Source organism: Lycium ferocissimum, chromosome 3, assembly GCF_029784015.1.
Source record: "Lycium ferocissimum isolate CSIRO_LF1 chromosome 3, AGI_CSIRO_Lferr_CH_V1, whole genome shotgun sequence".
In the NCBI taxonomy this organism is placed as follows: Eukaryota; Viridiplantae; Streptophyta; class Magnoliopsida; order Solanales; family Solanaceae; genus Lycium; species Lycium ferocissimum.
The window spans coordinates 42,282,025-42,285,080 of NC_081344.1; the positions used below are offsets into that span (position 1 = coordinate 42,282,025).

General features: G+C 35.8%; 1 protein-coding gene across 1 annotated transcript; it reads left to right on the forward strand.

The window, feature by feature from the left end:
* The first annotated feature begins 342 nt into the window (after positions 1–342).
* LOC132051121 (GDSL esterase/lipase At1g71250) lies at positions 343–2,578 on the forward strand. The gene is made up of 5 exons (XM_059442398.1): positions 343–767; positions 902–1,029; positions 1,107–1,349; positions 1,443–1,701; positions 2,253–2,578. Exons 1-5 carry the CDS (start codon positions 536–538, stop codon positions 2,477–2,479), a joined length of 1,089 nt encoding a protein of 362 aa, XP_059298381.1. The 5' UTR covers positions 343–535; the 3' UTR covers positions 2,480–2,578.
* The last annotated feature ends 478 nt before the right edge of the window (positions 2,579–3,056 follow it).

Sequence of the window (3,056 nt, forward strand, 5' to 3'; positions counted from 1 at the left end):
GAGAAGGAAATTACAAGATGAGGAATCGAACCCTCATCAACAAGGTGAAAGTTCAGATAGTGATGAGCTACTAAGATTTTCCATTAGTGTTAGATTGTGTTTATATCAATCAACAAGAGACAAGATAAGGAGCTCTTTTAATTTGCAACATATAAGTATGGACCATATAGTATAAAATATTAAAGGGCATACAGAAAACCCCCCAACATTCAACAGAAAACTTCATCACATGTGCCTTGCTAATATATATCCTTAATTGAATGACTTGAACAAACAACCAAAAGCTAAACGAACTAGACGTGAGAAAAAGAAAAGAAGATACCAAAATCAGGAAAAGTCCGATAGCAAAAGTAAGATTTTCTGGTACCGCCTTGCATATGGTACTGCTAAACGGTTTCACAAGATATAGTGTTACAACATGTAAAGTAATTTGGCCATCTTTTATATTAATCCAAAGTAGAATATGATGAAGAGGGGAAATTAAAGTAAGGAAGGAAAGATCATAAAATCTACATCCATTAACGTTAAAATTAAAATGAAGAGGTCCTCGATGATGTGTTTGTTTGTTCTTCTTCTTGTGTACTGCTCATCAGTACACGGCGCACCTACTGCTCTATGGGTATTTGGTGACTCCCTGGTTGATAATGGGAATAACAATTTCATCAATTCTATTGCCAAATCAAACTACTTCCCTTATGGCATTGATTTCAACAATAGACTACCTACTGGCAGATTTTCCAATGGCAAAACTTTTGTCGATATTCTTGGTAATTTACTTTCTAATATTTGCACTCTTTCATTAAACATCGTTTATCTATGATAATGGTCAAATTGAAACACATAAGGACATTAATCGAACTTAATATGTTTGGTAGTATAATTAAGATGGTGAATGTTTCAGGAGAATTGTTGGGAATGTCTTCTCCTCCACCGTTTGCAGATCCGAGCACAAGAGGAGGTAGAATCCTCGGGGGAGTAAACTATGCATCTGCTGCTGCTGGCATCCTCGACGAAACTGGCCAACACTATGTAATATGCTTCTTTAATTTCTCTTCCTCTCTCCTTTTGAAACAATTCTAGTGATAGATGTATGAATGTATATACAGATGGATAGGTTCCCGTTAAGCCAGCAAGTGATAAATTTTGAAAGCACATTAAGTCAGTTAAGGACGATGATGAGTCCCGGTGATTTAAACACATACCTGTCAAAATCAATAGCAGTGATGGTGTTTGGAAGCAATGACTACATAAACAACTATCTCATGCCTTCCATTTATACTTCCAGTATCAACTATAATCCCCAACAGTTTGCCAACCTCCTTCTCAATCACTATGCAAGGCAACTTGTGGTAAGCTGTGGGTGAATAATATTATACTTACTTCTTCTTTTCATGATCCCCTTGTGGTAAGCTAGCAGATATGACTAATACTTGTGTATGCAGGCGTTGTATAGTGTAGGGCTGAGGAAGTTCCTGCTAGCAGGAATAGGGCCGCTTGGATGCATTCCGAATCAGTTAGCCACGGGACAAGCCCCACCAGGAAGATGTGTTGATTATGTAAACCAGATACTTGGTAGTTTCAATGAGGGTCTCAGATCGCTCGTCACCTTATTGAACAACGGCAGTCACCCTGGAGCCGTTTTTGCTTATGGCAACACCTATGCTGTTATTGGTGATATCTTAAACAACCCTGCAAGATATGGTAATATATATAGATATATATATATATATATATATATATATATATATATATATATATATATATACATATATATATACATATATACATATATATCTATATCGGCTAGGATAGGATCAAAATTATCATTTCATTTTAAGATTTATACTATATGCATGGAAAGTCAAAAGATTTTCTTACACGATCACGGTAGTTTAACCTATATATCTATATCGGCTAGGATAGGATCAAAATTATCATTTCATTTTAAGATTTATACTATATGCATGGAAAGTCAAAAGATTTTCTTACACGATCACGGTAGTTTAACCTATTATAATAGGTCGCTTAATATTTTTAATAAGTTATTAACTAATGCTTATTTTAGAAAGATCCCTTTAATTATCTTAGAAATAATCTATATGGTTGTCTACCAACTTTTACTTTTTCGTACCAAAGTCACTAATTTTATAGTAGAAAGGCCTTTCGTCAAGAAAGTACTCCAAGTGTTACTATGCTCTTCAAATTGACAATATATGCGTTAATTTGCGTAGTTTATAATTGATGGCATGCAGGATTTAACGTGTGGGACAGAGCATGCTGTGGAGTGGGGAGAAACCAGGGACAAATAACATGCCTACCCTATCAATTTCCATGCCTAGACAGGAGTAAGTACATATTCTGGGATGCATTTCATCCAACGCAAGCCGTGGATGCCATCTTGGCACAGAGGGCATACTCTGGCCCCCCTTCCGATTGCTACCCCATCAACGTTCAGCAAATGGCTGCTATCAACTTTTGAGCCCAACTTTACATATAACAACTTAATTATCTTCTTGTACTCCTCTTTGCATGTGTGTTAATGTTATCCCTAATAATGTAAACCAGCAGTTAGCGTAAATGACGGTTCTGTTTGCCCTCAAAAAGGTTCAGTTGAATTTGTTTAGAGATTTAAAGGATACATGAATTGATTTTCTATAGATAAAAATAAATAGCAACCGATAAGTAAGAAAATCAAGTAAGTATAAAACAAGAATGTAATAGATAAAGCCTGAGCCGTATGAATTTGGAGAAATCTCTCAGTGAGGACGACTCCGGATGAACACTCAAACCTTTAAGAACACTTTGGACCTGACACAAAAAGTAAGTAAAAGGTAGTATAATTTGTTTGTATGCGTAAGTGTAAATTGTTAAGCTAGAATTGGATGCCTTCTAACACTAATGTTGGGCTCCTTTTATAGTGCTAATCCACCTGCATAGAGCCATGAATCGCGCCTAATTATGGACAGTAATGATCAATAAATACTACTTAATTACAAAGGCATAACATTTGGGTACATATCCGGATTGGTATGTAACACCTAAAGTTCATAACTGCT